The sequence below is a fragment of the Piliocolobus tephrosceles genome, chromosome 1 (assembly GCF_002776525.5).
Source record: "Piliocolobus tephrosceles isolate RC106 chromosome 1, ASM277652v3, whole genome shotgun sequence".
In the NCBI taxonomy this organism is placed as follows: Eukaryota; Metazoa; Chordata; class Mammalia; order Primates; family Cercopithecidae; genus Piliocolobus; species Piliocolobus tephrosceles.
The window spans coordinates 201,831,512-201,850,609 of record NC_045434.1 but is presented as its reverse complement, the minus strand read 5'-3'; the positions used below and the strand labels follow the sequence as shown (position 1 = coordinate 201,850,609).

The window sequence follows — 19,098 nt, the reverse complement described above, 5'->3', positions numbered from 1 at the left end:
ACTGCCCTGAGGTTTACTGTCCTGAATGAATTTCTAGTTAGTGTTGGAAATAAGTTTCACTGGACTCCCAGTGGGGCATTCCCACCGAAGCACGAGTGCCCTCCTTACCCACAAAGTAGCTTGCCTTTTCAGCGAGTAGAGACATGTACATACATGTGCATGCACATACGTGCGCACACACGCACAGACACACACTCTCACTCTCGTTTTCTCTCTCTCACCTCAGGAGTGATTTGAATTAGACAATAAATAGCCAGACAGCACCCCCAGGAATGGGCACACATGCAGCAGCTGTCCAAAGGAGAAGTCACTTTACTTTCTTTTAAACTTGCAATGTTTGTCTTTATTTTGTTCTTTATATTTTCAAAGTGAAAAGAAATAGTATTGAGTCAATTTCTTTTTGTTTTTTTAAATATTTGTTCTATGTATTTACAAGCCTTAAAGTTGCTCTAAAGATTTCAAGAGTAGTAAGAGTACTTTTCTCAGGGTAGCACTTTTTTTTTTAAAACAATTCTTGGAGTTCTGTGGTCCACAGCATTTCCTTCTGTTTCAATGTTATGTATGTTTTGATTACTATTGTGATTTTTTAAATTTTCTGAAGCAAGCTGAGAGGCAGGCAGAAAGATTTGATGCCAAAAAAAAAAAAAAATCTTTCTTACCTTGTTCACCCCAAACTTTCTCAAATCTGGACTAAATGCTATACCTTAAAACAAACATGAGGTGCATCTTGAAGGGGAGGGAAATTTATTTCTCTGCTTTTCTATTATACAAGTTGTTTACAGAAACTGCAAATTAAAAAATTACACTGGCATTTGCAGTCCTTAAAATAAATTAAAAGTTCTCAACTTTTTTTTTTTTTGCTAAACATTTTTTTTTAGTCCTTGTTTAAAAAGAAAAGATTAAAACAGAAAATATTTTCTATAAATAATACATGTATTTTGGTTTTAGTGCTCCCGCCCTAAGGTTTGAAGTTTACTTTTTTCCAGTACCTTTTTCCTCCATGATCACCTTTTTTTCTCTTTCCCCCTCCCACTCGTGCACACGTGGGGGTTTCTGCGAGAATTGGCCTTGCTGCACTGTGATTGGCGAAGACGTGAAACTTTTTAAAAAAATACTTAAATTGTTTCTTTTGTTTCGTTTTGTATATTTGAAGTTTTAGTTATCCTCAGACTCCTCTTCTGCTTCCCGCAGCCATGTGAAGAATGCCGTGACAGATTTCAGGGCCACGCCCTTCCCATTCTGCTCTGCAGGGTCCTTGCTGCTCTCCCATTTGTAGAAGGCATCCTCAGAGATCACCTCCTCATCATACAGGCAATCAAAAAACATCCGCAGCAAATCTGCAAGGAGGTGAAAATAAACTATAAGCTTTGGGACACTGTAGTTATGAGGAAAAGAATGTATTTCAAAGTAATGAATGACTGAATAAATGTGCATTAATTCCCCCAGAAAAAAGCAATAATGGCAATTCACCACACTTGCTCTTGATAGTATAAACAGCCCAACAACTTGTTCAAAGAAGAGGAAAAAAAATATTGAAGCAGTCTAAATTATTTTTTATTCCTATTATTTTGTTCAATTTGAACTTCCTTTCTTTTTTTTTTGAGAGACAATCTTGTTCTGTCCCCAGGCTGGAGTGCAGTGGTGTGATCTTGGCTCACTGCAACCTCCAGCTCGTGGGTTTAAGCAACTTTCCTGCCTCAGCCTCCCAAGTACCTGGGATTACAGGTGCCTGCCTGGATTTATGCAATTTTCCTGCCTCAGCCTCCCAAGTACCTGGTATTACAGGCACCCGCCACCACGATCAGCTAATTTTTGTATTTTAAGTAGAGACGGGGTTTCACCATGTTGGCCAGGGTGGTCTCAAAACTCCTGACCTCAGGTGATCCACATGCCTCAGCCTTTTTTTAAAGATTTATCTTTGTAATTATATTAGTCAAGCTAATATTATCAAATTATCTGATTCATGGTAGATTGTCTCTTCAATTACACTATAAGGATAATTTGCTTTGATCTTTTCCTTTATCTCCCAGAGCGATTCAGCAGGACTAGGGAAGAAGGAATTTTACAAAAGCAAAATTAAGGAAGTACCAAAGAACTACTTGAGTGCTATCTTTCATAGCTATGTACTGCCCACTTTAATAAATTCCAACTGAATTTTCGAGATGTAATAAAAATCATTAGTTAACACTAAGTATCACTAAGACTTAAGTGTACAGGTTACTTTGTTTCGTTAGCCAAGAATTAATCATAACACTTAACTAAAAACTATTCTGAAATTCCTTAGTAAACATACCATGGTAAATAAACTATACTTAGGGTCTTTGTTGGGTGTCTAAAGATTCTAGAGTATCATCCTCAACATCATTAACCATCTTCATGCCCTAGACCTGTGATGTCCAATATGGAAGCTACTAGCCAAACATGGCTATTTAAATTTAAAGTCAATAATTCAGTTCCTAAGTCACAACAGACACATTTAAGTATAGAATTGCCACATGTGGCTCATGGTTACCATACTCAATGGTATGAATATACTTCCATCATTGTAGAAAGTTTTGTTAGGCCTGCCCTGGAATGGGGATGAAATAACCTAATCTAAATAGTTTTCTTGTTGTGATTTTTTCATACGAGCATATAACAAATTCTTTTTTTTTTTTTTTTTTTGGATGGAGTCTTGCTCTGTTGCCCAGGCTGGAGTGCAGTGGCACAATCTTGGCTCACTGCAAACTCCGCCTCCCAGGTTCAAGTAATTCTCTTGCCTCAGCTTCCTGAGTAGCTGGGATGGGACTACAGGCACACGCCACCTAGCCCATTTTTGTATTTTTGTATTTTTTTTTTTTTTGAGAAAGAGTCTCGCTCTGTCGCTAGGCTGGAGTGCAGTGGCGTGATCTTGGATCACTGTAACCTCCACCTCCTGTGTTCAAGCGATTCTCCTGCTTCAGCCTACCAATTACAGAAGTGTGCCACCACACCAGGCTAATGTTTTGTATTTTTAGTAGGGATAGGGTTTCACCGTGTTAGCCAGGATGGTCTCGATCTCCTGACCTCATGATCCATCCGCCTTGGCCTCCCAAAGTGCTGGGATTACAGTCGTGAGCCACTGTGCCTGGCCAATTTCTGTATTTTTAGTAGGGACGGGGTTTCACCATGATGGCCAGGCTGGTCTTGAACTCTTGACCTCAAGTGATCTGCCCGCCGTGGCCTCCCAAAGTGCTGGGATTACAGGTGCGAGCCACTGCACCTGGCCAAATTCAGATTTATTAAAGTTAGTTATTATGAGTTTTTGTTATTAGTGATTCTTTTATTGTCCAATGTTCAAACCCTAAATCATCTCTAAGTCCTGGCTTGGATAAGTCTCACTCATTGGTTGGATTAACTGTAACATGAGATAAACTTACTGGCAGGTTGATCGAGTTTTACTATCGATGCTTGTAGTGCATAAAGTGCTTGCAGTTCCTTCTCTGTATCTGAGTCTAGGTACTTGAGTAAGATCGGCACTCTCTGCTTGATAACAGCAGTGTCCACTCTGAAGGTAGAAGAGTCGGCTAAAGATGATAGAAGAACTAGGAATTACATTTAAGGAGTTAACATAGAATTATCTTTAATTTTCTTTCTTTCTTTTTTCTTTTTTTTTTTTGTGAGACAAAGTCTCGCTCTATCGCCCAGGCTGGAGTGCAGTGGCACAATCTCAGCTCACTGCAACCTCTGTCTCCCAGGTTCAAGCAATTATCCTGTCTCAGCCTCCCAAGTTGCTGGGACTATAGGTGCTTGCCACCACGCCTGACTGATCTTTTTGTGTATTTTTAGCAGAGATGGGGTTTCACAATGTTGGTCAGGCTTGTCTCGAACTCCTGACCTCAGGCGATCCACCTGCCTCAGCCTCCCAAACTGCTTGGATTACAGGCATGAGCCACCACTCCTGGCCTCTTTCTTCTTCTTCTTCTTAATTTTTAGTTTTTTAAATAATAGAGACAAGGTATCACTATATTGCCCAAGCTGGTCTTGAACTCCTGGGCTCAAGCAATCCTTCTGCCTTGGCCTCCCAAAATGGTAGGATTACAGGCATGAGCCACTGCACTTGGCTCATTTTCAATTTTCTGAGTACAAAGGACCCATATGGCTCTACAAGAGAAGAGGCAAGAAGGTCTAAGGCAAATATTTTGAAATCCAAAATGCTCTGAAATTATTAATGAGACATTCTCTCACAAATAATAAAAACCATGGAGGGGGATGCATTTTGAATGCTGGTTTCCCTCAGGAGTAGCATACCCAATTATCTTTAATTATAATGAAACGGTGACAGTGGTTTTATGACAAACTACAAAAGCAAAATTAATCAAATGTCTTACCATAAAAAAAGGTGAGGTGATAGGTATGTTAATTAATTTGATTCAATCATTCCACATTGGACACATGTATCAAAACATCACATTGTACCCCATAAACATATACAATCATAATTTGTCAATCAAAAATAACTGAAACATAGAGTAGGAATTTCAAGTGAGTACTTAAAAAAAGCAACATAAAAAAAGCAACATTAGAAAAGGAAATTAAAGCGATACTTAATACAAATCTTTTCAGAAGGGTAAAATAATTGGAACCATTTTGTTATTACTAGGATAAAAATTAACTGTGGCAATGGCAGATAGCATACCTAATCCAGGCCTTTTGAGGGAAAGGAATGATAGAAAGGGGCTGAGAAATGAAAAGCATCCTCAGTGTGAAGACACATAAGGGCTTATATTATCTGTAAGTTATCACTAAGACACAATTTTGTTTTTAAAAGCAGATTTTGTACTGGGCCTCATGGCCCAGGCCTGTAATTCTAGCTACTCAAGAGGCTGAGGCGATAGGATCCCTTAAGCCCAGGAGTTCAGGTCCAGCCTGGGCAACATAGTGACCCCCACCATCTCAAGAAAACAAAAACCAACAGTTTTTGGACTTCCCAACTCAAATTTTAAAACATGAAAGTCTTATGATGGTTCTATGGATACTGAAAATGATTTTTAAGAATTTCATGAAGACTTTCTACTTAGCTTTGTTATTTATCTCATTAAAGAACATTGAAAATAAATTCATTGCAAATCTTAAGCTAAAATTCTGAAGCTATATTAAGTGGCAGGAAGCTATCTTCAAAAATAATACAGACAGACTTGAAATTCTGAGACACCTTTTGTGCTGATGAATTTTTTTTCTCACTCCAGTGACAGAAGTATGAATTTCTATCTGAAACTAAAGAGATGTCTTCATGGAATAATGTTAAATATTGTATACAGCTTGGAATATTTAGGATTTCTACTGATCTTAATCCTATCAATATTAACAATTTATAAACCAATAAAAGTGTCTTATCATATAAAATAAAGTCAATGAAGAACAGGACAAACTGTTGGTATTTTTTTCTTCGTATATGTACTTACATAAAATGACTTTTTTGATGAGAATAACCCTATACTGATAATTAGATTAAGAATATTCAACCCATTCATTGTAATTCATGATTAGAAGGAGGCGGCAGCCCTGAATGTTAGAGGTGAAAAGATGAAGAAAAAGCTACCCACAACGTAGTAAAAAACCACCCAAGGAGCATGGAAGGCATGTGGTAGCTGGTTAGATCTGGGTTCTCTGTAGGCAGAACAGCTATTTGTCTCCACACTTGAGACAACCACGCATCACAGACAGAAAGGACAGTGCACAGAAAAGTGAGCTACACAGGTCAAGTTTTGAAAACAAGGTAAAATCAAACTGTATACTTAGTAGTTGACATAATGTGGATTTCAGATGTTATGAGCTGCCTTCAGAAATGTTACTTACCTATAATAGCTGCTTTACAAACAGCAGTCATTAAAGCTCTAAGGAATGTAGGTGAACTCATCTGGCTTTCGTCTAGATTAGCCTGAAGTTAAAAAGAAATAAAACAATTAAAGATAACCTTGCTCAGCCAGGCACAGAGGCTCATGCCTGTAATCCCAACACTTTGGGAGGCCGAGACAGGAGGATCACTTGAGGCTAGGAGTTGAGACCAGTCTGGGCAATAAAGTGAACCCCAAACAAAAAAAAAAAAAAAAAAAAAAAAAAAAAAAAGGCTAGGTATTGTGGCACATGCCTGTGCCTGTGTTCCCAGCTACCTGGGAGACTAAGGTGGGAGGACTGCTTGACCCCAAGGGTTTGAGGCTGCAGTAAGCTATGACTGCACCACTGTACTACAGCATGGGTGACAGAACAAGACCTAGTCTCAAGAAAACAAAATACAGGCCCATTGCAGTGGCTCATGCCTGTAATCCCAGCGCTTTGGGAGGCTGAAGAGGACGGATCACCTGAGGTCAGGAGTTCGAGACCAGCCTGGCCAATATGATGAAACCGTGTCTCTACTAAAAACACAAAAATCAGCCAGGCATGGTGGCAGGCAGAGGCTGAGGCAGGAAAATCGTTTGAACCTGGGAGATGGAGGCTGCAGTGAGCCAAAATTGCACCACTGTACTCCAGACTGGGCGACAAGAGCAAAACTCCGTCTCAAAAAAAAACCGAAAAACAAAAAAAGATATCCGTGCACACCAGAGAAATTATTCTCCTGAAAATCAGGACCAATCTTGCACTAAGAACAATAGATGAGTCACTTTTTTTTTTTTTTGAGACAGAGTCTTACACTGTCACGCAGGCTGGAGTGCAGTGGTGCGATCTCACCTCACTGTAACCTCTGCCTCCCAGGTTCAAGCGATTCTCCTGCCTCAGCTTCCCGAGTAGCTGGGACTACAGGCGCCTGCAACCATGCCCAGCTAATTTTTTAGTACTTTTAGTAGAGACGTTTCACTATGTTGGCCAGGCTAGTCTCAAACTCCTGACCTTGTGATCTGCCCACCTTGGCCTCTCGAAGTGCTGGGATTACAGGCATGAGCCATCATGCCCGGACCACATGAGTCACATTTTTGCACATTCTTGCTAAAATTAAAAGTCCGATTCATTGAAAAATAATTTGGCTATTGCCAGTTCTATATGAAAATATTTGAATGAGTAGTATTTACTTTTCAGGGTCCCCCCCACTGCCTATCCTCTACTCATTCAATTACACCGTGTTAAGTACTTGTACATTTGGAAGTACAACCACTTAAAAACATATTTTATTCACCAATAAATAATCCATATTAAGATAATCTACTCAATCTACGAAAGAACGACACCATGACTGCAGTGTATTTTAATGACTACTTACTCAGAAGCATGTAACTATTTTTACATGTGCCAATACTGCTTTTTCATCTGAATTTTAATGTGAACTAAAGTTAATCTCAAGTATTACTTAACCCCTTTAAGTGGTGAGAAAAATATTACTCTTTTCTAAGGATGGCAAAACAAAAGCATTTGAAAACTAATATCATTAAGGTTAAAAACTCATGAAGTGAACAGATAGGTAAGCGAATTAAGGGGATCCCACAAGAATCTTTCCTGTAGAGATATCAGGGAAGGTGACATAGTCTTTATACCTCTACCCAATCAAAGATCTGTTCATCATTCGCTTTGTCCTCAATAATGAGTTTCTCGAGTCGCTTATATAGCTCTTCGGCAGACAATTCTTTCTTTGAAAGTGCTTCAGAGGAACAGGGACTGTCAGACTCTATGAAGTCCAACTTCTGAAACATAAAAGGAGGAACATATTAATATATTAATATAATTCTATGTTATCATCCTGAGAGAAGAACAAAGTCATAGGTTATGTCTTCTATTTTACACGGAATCAGAATGATCAGCAGAGGCTATTTTATGTTTGTAGTTGCTTCTTTTTTGAGATAGGGTCTTGCTCTGTCACCCAGGCTGGAGTTTGGCTCACTGCAACTTTCACATCACGGGCTCAAGCAATCCTCCCACCTCAGCCTCCTGAATAGCCGGGACTCCAGACCTGTACCACCACACTTGGCTATTTTTTTGCATTTTTAGTAGAGAAGGGGTCTCGCCATGTTGCCCAGGCTGGTCTTGAGCTCCTGAGCTCAAGCAATCTGCCCTCCTTGGCCTCCCAAAGTACTGGGATTATAGGCATGACTCACCACGCCCAACCTGTTTGTATTATAGTTTTGAAAGACTGTAGTCCACTATCCTTCTGAATATTTTTCCAGCTTCTCATACTGTGTATCTTAAAAAGGAAGGAAATAAACCCCCTATAATTATCTCTAGGCTATGGTTACATGCAAATAACCAATCTTCCCCTTGAGCTTCAATCTTCCCCTTAGCTGCAACGTAGCTCTTTAAGGCAGGATGGGAGCCCTAGAAAAGGGTAAAGTTTCACTACCTTTCTGCAACCTATGGTTTAATATTAGTATTGGTACTCAGCAAACTTGATAGGTTAATATTAGGTTAATATTAAACCTATGGTTTAATATTAGTATTGGTATCAAAACTCGATAGTTTTGGCTTTGTTAAGTTATGGCCATTTTGAATATAGGTGTGAGAAATGATGCTATAAGTGTTTAGCACGTAGATACGTAGTTTTAAAAAATCTATAATCAGTCTGGGTGCAGTGGCTCATGCCATTAATCCCAGCACTTTGGGAGGCCAAGGCAGGAGGAGTGTATGAGTCCAGGAGTTTGAGACCAGCCTGGGCAACATGGCAAAACCCCGTCTCTACCAAAACAAATACCAAAATTAGCCAGGTGTTGTGGCGTGTGCCTGTGGTCCCAGCTATTCAGAAGGCTGAGATGGGAGGATTGCTTGAGCATGGGAGGTTGAGGCTGCAGTGAGCTGTCACTGTGCCACTGCACTGCAGCCTGGCAATAGAGCGAGATCCTGTCACAAAAAGAAAAAAAAATCTATAATCAAAATTATTCATAATTTTCAAGGGACTAAAGAAATGAGGTATGTTGGTATGCCTTGCTTCATGTGGCTTCTTTATACAAAAACCATAAAGATGAATATATTAAGGATTACTCACATTAGGTTTTCTCTAATACCCTTGAATACTCTGTTATAGTCCTGTACCCTATCCCCAATCCACAAAGTGAAAACCACTGTCTTGAATTCTGTCATCTGATTGTTCCATTTCTACCACTTATGTAGCATCTCTAAATGATACTTCCCAATAAGGTTTTATTATTTATTTATTTTTGACTTGGGGTCTTACTATGTTGCCAGGTTGGACTTGAACTCTGGGACTCAAAGATCCTCCTGCCTCAGCCTCCTGAGCAGCTGAGACTACAGTGTGTACCACTGCACCCAGCTCCATAAGGTTTTAGAAACGTGGCTCAATATTACAAACAATTTTTTCTGATTCAGTATTGGTTAACTATACATCCAATCCATGATGCTCTAATATACGCAAAAAAGCACAACATGAAGGCCATAGCTCTTTAAGCAAACCGAAAGTCAAGATACAGGCCAAGTTTTTTTCAACCTCATTTTTCAAACTATACTCTAAACACTTTTATATATTCATTTTATTATGTATATATTATTTTGCCTTTTCTTTCTTTTAAACTGAAAGAAAAAAAAATATTTATTTATTTAGACAGAGTCTTCCTCTTTTGCCCAAGTTACAGTGCAATGGCACTAGCATGGCTCACTGCAGCCTTGACCTCTAATTGCTTTTTTTTTTCCTTTTAAACTGAAGTCTCATATTTATTTATTTATTTAGACAGGGTCTTGCTCTTTTGCCCAGGTTACAGTGCAGTGGCACTAGCATGGCTCACTGTAGCCTTGACCTCCCAGGCCAAGTGATCCTTAGCCAACTAATGCAAGAACGAAAAATCAAATACTGCGTGTTCTCACTCATAGGTGGGAACTAAATGCTGACAACACATGGACACATAGAGTGGAACAACACACACGAACCTATCAGAGGGCAGAGGTTGGGAGGAGGGAGAAGATCAGGAAAAATAATAGGTACCAGGCTAATACCCGGATGACAAAATAATCTGTACAACAAACCCCCATGACACAAGTTTACCTATATAACAAACCTGCAAATGCACCCTGACCTTAAAATAAAAGTTAAATTTAAAGAAAAATGAGGGAGAGGGAGTGGAGGAGGAGGAAAGAGGAGAGAGGGGAGAGGAGAGGAGAGAGAGAGATAAGAGAAAGAGAGAGAGACAGACAGACAGAGATACTATTGATGGCAGTGGCTGCTGCCATTACGCTGGCTGTAGCAGGGAGGCGCAGCTGGTGCTATACACTGCATGGAGCTGGTGGGAGCCCTGTCCCTTCTGAGTTGGGATGGGAGCTGCCTGTGCTACTGCAGCCACCCAAACCGCAGCTGTAGACCCAGGCCTCCTGCTCTATGGAACAGGCAGGAGTCCTGCCCTCCTAGAGTCACCCAAACTGCAGCTATGGATCCGAGCCTCTCTGTGCTCTTGGGGGATCAGGGAACAGGCAGGATCTCCCCTCCTGGGTGCTGTCGCAGCTGCGTGACCCACGGCTGCAGACCTGTGCCTCCCGTTCCACAAAGCAGGCAGGAGACGGGACAAGGGGGAGCCCTGCCTCTTCTGAGTTGGTGGGGTGGGAGATCTGGGGTGCAGCTGTGGCTGCCCTCCCAGGCATGCAGGACCCGGGCATCTCTGCAGTCTGCACCCTCAGGTGCCCCAGGAAGGATCCTCTGTCCCTGCAGGTTCAGGGGTGTCTGCTCTCCGATCTTGGAGTGGGGTTGGGACCAAGCCCCAGGTCCATGAATGGCAGCAGGAGGCAGACAGAGTCCTGGGTAGAAGGGGGCAGGGTCCCCAGTAAGGCCCCACCCTCAGGCCAGGGAGGACCTGAAGGCTGGGGGCTGGGGTGTCAGTCCAGCAGACTGGAGTGGGGTAACACGGTGCCTCTTCCAGGCCCAACCATGGCTGCCTATGGACCAATCACCATGCATTTCCTCCCCTCTGAGGTATAAAAGCCCTGGGCTTAGCCAGAGCAGGGCAGAAGATGGCCAGAGGTCAAAGAGGGCAGAGAGACGATGGGAGGACCAGCTGCAGAGAAGAGTGCCTTCTCTGCTGAGAGCTACAGAGATGACTTGCAAGCAGAGAGGAGCTACCCTCTCCACTGAGAGCTTCAGAGACGTGCACAAATGTCCAAATGACCTGCCTGTGGAGAGGAGTTATCCTCTCCAGAGCCATGATGGCAGATTACAGGCACGTGGGATCACAGGCGCGTGCTACCACATCCAGCTAATTTTTGTATTTTTATTAGAGATGGGGTTTCACCATGTTGGCCAGGCTGGTCTTGAACTCCTGACCTCGTGATCCGCTACCCACTCCTCTGAGCTGTTCTAATACTAACTAAATCTCTTCTTCACCCTTCACTTGTTTGCATACCTCATTTTTCCTGGACACAGGACAAGAACTCAGGCAAAGGTGCCATGGTCACAGAGGTTTCTGGCCAAAAAAATCCACACCCCAGAGATCCCATAACACTACTGCTTAAATACTTTGATAGTCACAGCCCTAAAAGCTACTTTAGTCGGAAAGGGTTGAAATAACAGCCAGTCCCAGCACTGGCCTCTCAGTCAACTGCTAGGCAGATTAAAAGACACAACCCCAATCCTTGGAAAATGAAGTCCTTATTATTCAACCTGGCACCAGCAAGCTGCACCAGAAATGGTGTGATGCCAGTTTCCTAGCGGTCTGCCACAGGGCTGGGTGCTGGTAGGTTCTATGCAAAATTCCTAAATTCACTGAAATTTATCAGACTGTTTTCATCATGCATTTCCCTGGTGTTGATAATGCATGTATGTAACCAGACTCCACAGTTCCAAAACAGTTGGCTTTAACAGATCTTGCCAGTTCAATGGTTGTGTCAGTGGAGGGACTGAATCCTGGAGCTTCACCACCTTCCCTATTACGTATACTTCCCTATTATGTATACTTCACCATCTTCCCTATTATGTATACTTCACCATCTTCCCTATTATGTATACTTCACCATCTTCCCTATTATGTATATATCAATTTTCAAATATTAAACCCACCTTACATTTCTGGGATAAACCCTACATTATTATTATTATTATTATTATTATTATTATTTTTCCTGATACAGAGTCTTGCTCTGTCACCCAGAGCTGGAGTGTAGTAATGTGATCTTAGCTCACTGCAACTTCTGCCTCCTGGGTTCAAGCAATTCTCCTGCCTCAGACTCCCGAGTAGCTGGGATTACAGGCACGTGCTATCACACCCAGCTAATTTTTGTATTTTTAGTAGAGACAGGGTTTCACCATGTTGGCCAGGCTGGTCTCGAACTCCTGACCTCGTGATCTGCCCACGTCGGCCTCCCAAAGTGCTGGGATTACAGGCATGAGCCACCATGCCCAGCCAATCCTACCTTATTATAATGTATTACTCTTATTATATATTGTTGGATTTGATTTTCTAAAATTGTATTGGGAATTTTTTCTCAAAAATTTTTTTTTATTATACTTGAAGTTCTAGGGTACATGTGCACAACGTGCAGATTTGTTACATATGTATACCTGTGCCATGTTGGTGTGCTGCACCCACCAACTCGTCAGCACCCATCAACTCGTCATTGTAAATGTAAATACAAATTACATTGTAGATGTAAATATCAGGTCTAACTCCCAATGCCATCCCCCGCCCCCATAATAGGCCCCGGTGTGTGATGTTCCCCCTCCAGAGTCCAAGTCATCTCATTGTTCAATTTCTCAATGTTCATGAGACATATTGCTCTATAGATTTTTGAAATGTCTTTGGTTTTGGTATCAGACTAATGCTGGCCTTAGAGAAGTACCCGTTCCTCTTCAATATTCTGAATAGTTGTAGAATTATTTTGTTAAATGGGTATTATTTCTGCTTTAAATGTTTGGTAGAGTTTACCAGTGAAATCATTTAAGCCTGGACTTGTTTTGTGGGAAGATTTTTAACTATGAATTCAATTTCTTTAATAGATATGCAGGTTATCCATCTCTTGAGACAGCTCTAGTAGTCTGTATCTTTTAAGAAATTTGTGGCTGAGTGCAGCGGCTCACGCCTGTAATCCCAGCACTTTGGGAGGCCGAGGCAGGCGGATCACCTGAGGTCAGGAGTTCGACACCAGCCTGACCAACATGGAGAAACCCCATCTCTACAAAAAATACAAAATTAGCCAGGCGTGGTGGCACATGCCTGTAATCCCAGCTACTTGGGAGGCTGAGGCAGGAGAATCACTTAGGTTCTCCTGAGGTTACGGTGAGCCAAGATCATGCCACTGCACTCCAGCCTGGGCAACAAGAGCGAAACTCTGTCTCCAAAAAAAAAAAAAAAAGAAAAAAAAAAAGAAAAATGTGTTCACTTCAACTAGTTCAACTACATCGGTGTATTCAACTAGAGTTACTTCTTTTTGAAGACAGGGTCTCACTCTGCTGTCTAGGCTGGAGTGTAGTGACAGGATTACAGCTCACTGTAGCCTTGACCTCCCGGGCTCAAGCAATCCTCCCACCTCAGCCTCTTGATTACAGGCATGTACCACCATGCCTGGCTTATTTTTGCATTTTTTGTAGAGATGGGATTTTACCATCTTGCCCAGGTTGATCTTGAACTCCTAGGCTCAAGCAATTTGCCTGCCTTGGCCTCTCAAAGTGTTGGAATTACAGGCATGAGCCACCATGCCTGGCTGATGTATTTATTGACATAAAGATCATTCATAAAATTTCCTCACCCACTTTTATGTACAGAATCTGTGTTGATGTTACTGCTTTCATTCCAGATATCAGCAATATGTACCTTCTTTTTAAACTTTTTTTCCTGATCAGTCTTGCTAGAGGTTTATCACTTTTATCTTCTCAAAGTACAGGCTTTTTTTTTTTTTTTTTCCCAAGATGGAGTCTCTCCCTTTTGTCCAGGCTGGAGTGCAATGGCGCAATCTCAGCTCATTGTAACTTCCGCCTCCGGAGAACCAGCTTTTGATTTCACTGGTTTTTCTCTAAAAAGTCTTCTATTTCATTGGTTTCTGATATAATGTTTATTATTTCCTTTATTCTATTTACTTGGAGCTTCATTTGCTCTTATTGTTCTAATTTCTTTCTTTCTTTCTTTTTTTTTGTTTTTGTTTTGTTTTTTTGGGGGATAGGGTCTTGCTGTGTTGCCTGGGCTGGTCTCTCAAGCTCCTGGGCTCAAGCAATCCTCCTGCCTTGGCCTCCCAAAGTGTTGGGATTATAGGCATGAGTCGTTGTGTCCAGCCTTATTTTTCTAACTTCTTAAGGCTGAAGCTGAGGTTATTGACCTTTCTTCTTTTCTAAATATCAATGACATGTTATGTTTTCATTTTCATTCAGTTAAAAATGTTTTTTACTATCCTTTTTCATTGCTTCTTTGACCTATGTGTATTTAGAAGTATGTTGTTAAGTTTCTTAGTATGCATTGCCCTAATTCTTAAAGGTTAGTTTAGCTGCACAGGCAATTCTACATTTACTGTTCATTTCTCAGCACTGTGAGATGATTCTACCATCTTCTGGCTTTCATGGTTCCTATTGCAAAGTCTATTTTTTTGTGTTTTTTTTTTTTTTTTTTTTGAGGGGGAGGCAGGTAAGTAATGTGCTGCTTCTTTCCAGTTTCTTTAAAATCTTTTGTATTTGTTGGCCGGGCGTGGTGGCTCAAGCCTGTAATCCCAGCACTTTGGGAGGCCGAGACGGGCGGATCACGAGGTCAGGAGATCGAGACCATCCTGGCTAACACGGTGAAACCCCGTTTCTACTAAAAATACAAAAACTAGCCTGGCGAGGTGGCGGGCGCCTGTAGTCCCAGCTACTTGGGAGGCTGAGGCAGGAGAATGGCGTGAACCCGGGAGGCGGAGCTTGCAGTGAGCTGAGATCCGGCCACTGCACTCCAGTCTGGGCGACAGAGTGAGACTCCGCCTCAAAAAAAAAAAAATCTTTTGTATTTGTCTTTGGTATTATGCAGTTTCACTATTATGCAGTTTTGTATTTGTCTTTGGTATTATGCAGTTTCACTTTTGTATTTGTCTTTGGTATTATGCAGTTTCACTAAAATATAATTATCCTGTATGGCATATATGGACTTCCATTATAGATTTGTATATTTTATCACTTCTAGAAGTCTCAGCCACTGTCTCTTCAAACATTGCCTCTTCTCCGTTCAGGCTAATTTTCCTTCTGGGACTCCAATTAAGATAGTTTAAATGGTCTCTCATTCTTTCCTCCAAATCTCCTAATGTAGCAACATATCTTAGATAGCTACCTACAGATTTTGGTGTATGTGTGTGTGACTTTTGTTTATTTGTTTGTTTTTTGTTTTTTTTGACAGGCTCTCGCTTTGTCTCTCAGGTTGGAGTGCAGTGGTGTGATAGTATCTCACTGCAGCCTTAAACTCACAGGTTCTAGTGATCCTTCTATCTCAGTCTCTCGAGTAGCTTAGGACTACAGGTGCACCAATATACCCAGTTAATTTTTTTTTTTTTTTTTTTTTTGAGACGGAGTCTCGCTCTGTCGCCCAGGCTGGAGTGTAATGGAGCAATCTTGGCTCACTACAAGCTCCACCTCCCGGGTTCACGCCATTCTCCTGCCTCAGCCTCCTGAGTAGCTGGGACTACAGGCACCCACCACCATGCCCGGCTAATTTTTTTTTCTGTATTTTAGTAGAGACAGGGTTTCACCGTGTTAGCCAGGATGGTCTCGATCTCCTGACCTCATGATCTGCCTGTCTCGGCCTCCCAAAGTGCTGGGATTACAGGCGTGAGCCACTGTGCCCGCCCCAGCTAATTTTTTTTTTAGTAGAGACAGGTCTCACTATGTTGTCCAGGCTGATCTCCAACTCCTGGCTTCAAGAGATTCTCTTGCCTCAGCCTCCCAAAGTGCTAGGACTATAGGCATGAGCCACTGCACCCAACCTTTTTTTTTTTTTTTCCAAATCTCTTTAACCATTTTGACTAGTCTCTTGTTTGCTCATTTTTGTGATTTCTTCTCTTTAATATGGTATTGTTTTATATTCTAAATGATAATTCCATTACCTCAAGTCCATGGGATCTAAATCTACTACTTATTGTCTGTTTACTTTTATCTTTACTTCTTTAATTGTATGCTAAATGAACACCAAGTGTCAACTCATATATTTAGATAACTTGTGTTTGTAGAAAATAAGGGGACCTAAGTTGAGGATGTTTCTCCAAAGAGCATTTTGATTTGCTTCTTCTGGGAGCCAAGGTAATACTGAACTGGGACTAAGTCAACTTTTTCCATGACATCTGACAGCATTTGTAATAGTATCTTCCCATTGGGCTATGTGTCCTTTGGGCAAGATGCCTTTCACATGTAATTACTATTCATAGTTCAGGTTTCATCTCTGGTTTTTCCCCCTCATTAATTCTTTTTGTTCTTTTGAAGGAAATTACTTCCACCTCTTCTGGAGTCCAGCAACACATCAGAACTTATGCTTCATGCAGGTTCTTATTGCTGTGGTAAGAAAGCTCTTCAGTGTTCTAGACTGCAACCAAAAAGAAAGCTAAGGTCCATAGCAACCTAATATAATGTCTTTATCCAGAACAATATACTTATTTTAAAGTCATTTTCAGATTGCATTCTTGTTCTCTTTATCTTGTTCCTGATTTTGTTGGCTGTCTTAGCTTTAGTTTTCCTCATGAGTTTTAGGATTTTGATTTTCAGTAACGTTTTGAGAGAGTTTTGTTTTCTTTCTGTTACTTTTCTTGATCTAACTTGTTTTATGGTTACCTCAATCTAACAGCCTACAAATCCTCCTGTAGGACCAGATTATACTGACCATGGGGTCTTCTGTTTTGTAGGTTTCTGGATTTAGTTACCAAGTCAGTAGGCGGGATAGCTAAGTATAAGGGTATAAGACTTAAACCCTGGGTCTTATACCCTGGCTATAAGACTGTGTCTCCTTCCTTGCACTTATTTACCTGTGCAGTTTCAAGTTAAAAGCTTGTCTCTAATCTTCCACCTTATAAGGATAACAGTCTCCATTCCCCACAGAATAACTTCTGGCTGCTTCTGCCTGCCATCAGACCCAGAAATCAGGAGACAGCTTTGGCCCTGTCACCCTGCCTTACTTGTCAACTTCATTTCTGCTTCCTGGAGCTTGTTTTTCTACAGATTGCTAAGTCTTTTACATTTTCTTGTTTTAAACATCAATCATCTGATGACCACACAGTTGCGGAGTGCCTTTAAAAGCATGAACTTAAAACGACATCTTTACCAAAATTCCTATTTTGATGTAATTTTAATGACTGGAATACGAAGGAAATTACCTTCATTTCCTCTATGAAACAGATCAACTATCAAACAGCAAAACATAAGCCTTGTTCTTACCTGCTCCAAAAGAAAATTATGTACATCTTCTCCTTCTGGTAAAAAGTCCTTCCAGCTGAGGTCAGCCTCCCTCCATAAGGCTCCCACTTTCTTATGGCTCTAAAATAGAGATAAATTCAATCCATTTACTTTCACAGTGGAAGAAGAAACAGAAAAGAAAAAAAAAAAAGAAGATTTGCCTGAAGTCAAAGAGTGCAAAACCCAAAAAGCTGAAAAATCAAAACTTTTCCAGTGGGGCATGGTGGTGCACACCTGTAGTCCTAGCTTTTACTTGGGAGGCTGAGGTGGGAAGATAGCTTTCACCCAGGAGTATGAGTCTAGCCCAGGCAACACACACAGCAAGACCCGTCTCAAAAACAAACTTTTCCTCGCTGATAAAAAGTTAATCTCTTAAGACTTGTGACTTTCAAACTAAGATGTCTGAATGCATATAAATATAATGGTGAATAATTGAAGTACAGCTGCTTAAGGTTAAATACTTTATTTATGAGGTGACTAATCTGGGGAGCTACAAGCTGGTTATTTGGGATTTATAAATATAAACATCAAAAAAAGTCCAATACATAGAGTTTATAAATTCCACATTGTGTCTTTTCCTAGATAGCTCTGTATGTATCTGCTATTAAAGCCATTCAAGAAGCCTCACTAGAATCCCTCTTCGTAACAGATCACAGCGATGCTGCCTGATACAAGGAGGCTTAAGGCAGCTGTTGCTCCTGAACCAGGAATGAGAAGTGTTTCAAGGGCAAGAAGCACAAGGTTGAGCCCAAGAGAGACAATAAAGAAGAGCTGTTGTCAGGCAGAAAAACGTGAAGAGGTACAAGTCCTCTAGCTGGAGAAAGTCACAGTGAAAAGGAAAGTGGCAGGTCTGAGGCTGTGGCTGTCATCTGAGAGGCAGGTATTAATTACTTCATAGAGTAACTTGTCCAAGGCACAGCTGAAAATATGGTGGAACCAGAATTTGAACTCAGGAATCTAGCTCCAAAGCTTATACTCTATGAGAATTTAGTTTTATTTAGAAGTAGGGTTGTGCTGTTTCTACACATAAAAGTTAGTAAGAATGTGAGTTTTATTTTTAGTTATTATTATTAATTTTTGAGACAGAGTCTCTTTCTGTAGCTCAGGTTGAAATGCAGTGGCACAATCTTGGCTCACCCCAACCTCCGCCTCCCAGATTCAAGCGATTCTCCTGCCTCAGCCTCCCAAGCAGCTGGGATTACAGGTGCCTGCCACCACGTCTGGCTAATTTTTGTATTTTTAGTAGAGGTGGGATTTCGCCATGTTGGCCAGGCTGGTCTCCAACTCCTGACCTCAAGTGATCCACCCGCCTCGGCCTCCCAAGGTGCTGGGATTATAGGCGTGAGCCACCGCGCTGGCCAGAATGTGAGTTTTTGTTTTGTTTTTTTTGAGATGGAGTCTTGCTCTGTTGCCAGACTGGAGTGCAGTGGCATGATCTTAGCTAACTGCAACCTCCACCTCCTGGGTTCAAGCGATTCTCCTGCCTCAGCCTCCTGAGTAGCTAGGATTACCGGTGTGCATGCCACCACGCTCGGCTACTTTTTGTATTTTTAGTAGAGACGGAGTTTCACCATGTTGGCCAGGATGGTCTCGATCTCTTAACCTTGTGATCTGCCCACCTCGGCCTCCCAAAGTGCTGGGATCACAGGCGTGAACCACTGTGCCTGGCCAGAATGTGAGTTTTAAATAAGGACTAAAGTCAAGTAGGTCAGAGAGGAAGAAATTTTGGACATAAAAACTAGGGTTCAGTAAAAATTTTAGTGCCATTAAGCAAAGAGTAGTATTAACAAATAATCAACAGAACTAGAGACCAGGATATTTAGTGCATCTCTTTATGA

General features: G+C 41.3%; 1 protein-coding gene across 13 annotated transcripts in view; it reads right to left on the bottom strand.

Annotated features, from left to right (window-relative positions):
- Positions 1-320: 320 nt before the first annotated feature.
- Positions 321-19,098, bottom strand: part of EIF4G3 (eukaryotic translation initiation factor 4 gamma 3) — a 371,961-nt gene continuing 353,183 nt past the window's right edge. For all 13 annotated transcript variants that reach the window (XM_023219748.2, XM_023219746.1, XM_023219747.1 and 10 more), the window contains 5 exons: positions 17,243-17,341; positions 7,485-7,631; positions 5,818-5,899; positions 3,399-3,545; positions 321-1,337 (listed from right to left, as the gene is read on the bottom strand). In XM_023219748.2, coding sequence (XP_023075516.1) covers positions 1,156-1,337; positions 3,399-3,545; positions 5,818-5,899; positions 7,485-7,631; positions 17,243-17,341 — 657 coding nt within the window. In that variant the 3' untranslated portion in view covers positions 321-1,155. The remainder of the gene's footprint in view (positions 1,338-3,398; positions 3,546-5,817; positions 5,900-7,484; positions 7,632-17,242; positions 17,342-19,098) is intronic.